This window comes from Nicotiana tabacum, chromosome 9, assembly GCF_000715075.1.
Source record: "Nicotiana tabacum cultivar K326 chromosome 9, ASM71507v2, whole genome shotgun sequence".
NCBI lineage: Eukaryota > Viridiplantae > Streptophyta > Magnoliopsida > Solanales > Solanaceae > Nicotiana > Nicotiana tabacum.
The window spans coordinates 22,548,610-22,551,105 of NC_134088.1; the positions used below are offsets into that span (position 1 = coordinate 22,548,610).

The window sequence follows — 2,496 nt, forward strand, 5'->3', positions numbered from 1 at the left end:
CAGTTGTTTATAATAGCCAAGTATTTCTGCCTTTATGTCCTCTTCCATATGTAGCTGCACCCCCAGTTTATTTGCGAGAGCATGAATACCATTCAAATTGTTCTTGTTCTTCATTTGAGCAAAGAAGTATGCAGAATTAGTGTCTCCCAGTTTCAACCACTGAACTCTTGACCATTTCCTATATATATTTTCCTCTATCAGTATCCATTTCTCTAGTTTACTCTTTAGTTCCTTTTCCTCCTCAATTAATTCTGTGTTCAGCACTCTACAACTCATCTTCTCCTGAACTTCCTGCAGCTCCCTTCTAGTTTCTTTGATTCTGTCATCAACACCTTTATAGTGTTGAGTGTTAAGCCCTTTGATTGCTTGCCTAACTCTTCTTAGTTTATTCCACACTCCCTGTATCTTTCCATCTGTTCCAGTTGTGTTTCATGCTTGATCAACTTCTTGCATAAATTGAGGATGCTCAGCAATGCAATTGAAAAATCTGAATGGGCTAGTTTTCTTCCTCTGCATTTGTGAGATCATAAGCTTAAGTGGGGAGTGATCAGAGACAGATGGTTCTAAGACTTGTATCCTCAAGCTAGGCATTGTCATCATCCAGTTAGAGTTCACCAGTCCTCTATCTATTCTACTATTTGTATGATTGTTTGTCCATGTGTAGTCCTTTCCCACAGTATGCAGTTCATTTATTCCTGTGTCATTCATGAATTCTCTAAAGTTCTTTGTTTCCATATCATGTATCATAGTACCATGCTGCCTATCTTGACTATTTAAGACTGCATTGAAGTCTCCCATTGCTAGCCATAGTCCTTGCTGCAAACTGTGTATCTGTCTCAACTTCTGCCACATTTTCAATCTATCTTTTATAGTATGCAAACCATATATTGCTGTGAATCCAAATGCTAGCAACTCTGAATGTGTTCTGATCTGCCCATGTATGATTTGTTCATCTATCTCAGTTGGCTCAAAAACAAAAATCTTGGATCCCATATTACTCAAATTCTATTGTTGTTGCTGAAGTTTGATATCCACTGCCAACCAGGAGCAATTTTCTTGATTATGCAGCTAGCTTTCTGTTCCTTTATTCTGTGCTCAACTAAGGCTATCACTGCCTTTTTATTATGCTTTATGAACTCCTTTATCTCTTTTTGCTTATAAGCTTTATTTAACCCCCTAACATTCCATATAGCCACACTCATACTGGCATAAATTGAGTGTCCTGGTACAACTCCTGCACCACATAGCTTCTCATCTGCATACTGCTTGTTCCTGGTTCATTTATTGCTTGATCATTTCCTAAAGATTGAAAGTCATTACTTCCAGCTACAGTCTGTTCTTCAACTTGCTTTGATTTGGCCATTCTAGCTGATGATTTACCACTGACTATTATCTACCCAGCTTCTTCAGGTTGCTTAACAATTGCAACCTGTATTGGCCTATTCTCTGGTGGTTTTATTGTTTCAGGTTTCTTTGTTTTCTCCTTCTCCTACTTATTGTCCTTGGAACTATCTCTGTCAGTCCTCTGCCAAACTTGCTTGCCTTTGTTTACTCTCCCTTGGTATGCCATCTTCTATGGTTGTTGAATTCTGTTTTCATTGTAATTATGCCCTATCTTCAGACATTTGTTGCAATAAGTTGGTTCCTAATTATATCTAATCTCTTATTCAATTGTTTTGCCCATTGGATCCTGCATCTTCAATCTTCTTGGCAGGGGTTTGGTGATGTCCATCTCAATTAAGATTCTCGCATAAGAAATTCTGACTGAACCAGTTGTACAATCATTAGCATACACTGGATTTCCCAATGCACTCCCTATCTTACTTAATGCCTTCATACTCCAGCAATTGAGTGGAAGATTTGGAAACCTTACCCACAAAGGAATGGTTCTTAATACTTTATCATGCAGATTGGAATCTGGTGTCCATGCTTTCATTACTATGGGTCGATTATTGACAGTATGAGGCCCAGTAAACAACACTTGGTTCCTTTCTTCCAAATTAGAAAATCTAATCACAAAATAATCTTCATTATGATAATAGATCTGAGGTTTAGTTGAGATTTACCTACTGAATTTATGAATCATTCCATTGCTCCTATTGTAGGTGAATCTTCGATTACATACAGCACTATTGCTGAGCTCCATTTTGCATTTTCTTGTTCAACATCCTCAAGATCTAGTTTCACAATTTTCTCCCCATCTTGAATCATCGGTGGGATATATTGAAGATTCATCCCTCCCATTGCCAATTTATTCCCTGTTACCACATTAACCCAAGATTGATTTCCTTTTACCTTCTTAATTTGCTCAGTACCTTTGGGAATTTCTACAGTGTCAGATTTGCATGGCATTGTTTCATTGCTATTTGGCATCTTCAACTGTGACTGAACTTTTCCACTCCCAGGTCCACATCCTATACCACTAGCAGCTACAGGTGTAGCTATCACTGCTTTCTTCTTGGCATTTTTAGGTGCTGGATCTAATTCCATCTTACT

General features: G+C 38.0%; 1 protein-coding gene across 1 annotated transcript; it reads right to left on the reverse strand.

Moving 5' to 3' along the window:
- Window positions 1-429: 429 nt before the first annotated feature.
- Window positions 430-993, reverse strand: LOC142163819 (uncharacterized). Its single transcript, XM_075220965.1, has one exon. It carries the CDS (start codon window positions 991-993, stop codon window positions 430-432), a length of 564 nt encoding a protein of 187 aa, XP_075077066.1.
- Window positions 994-2,496: the final 1,503 nt, after the last annotated feature.

Excerpts from the sequence above, each read along its gene's own strand:
- LOC142163819 (XM_075220965.1), bottom strand. The coding sequence starts at position 993 with ATGGGATCCAAGATTTTTGTTTTTGAGCCAACTGAGATAGATGAACAA.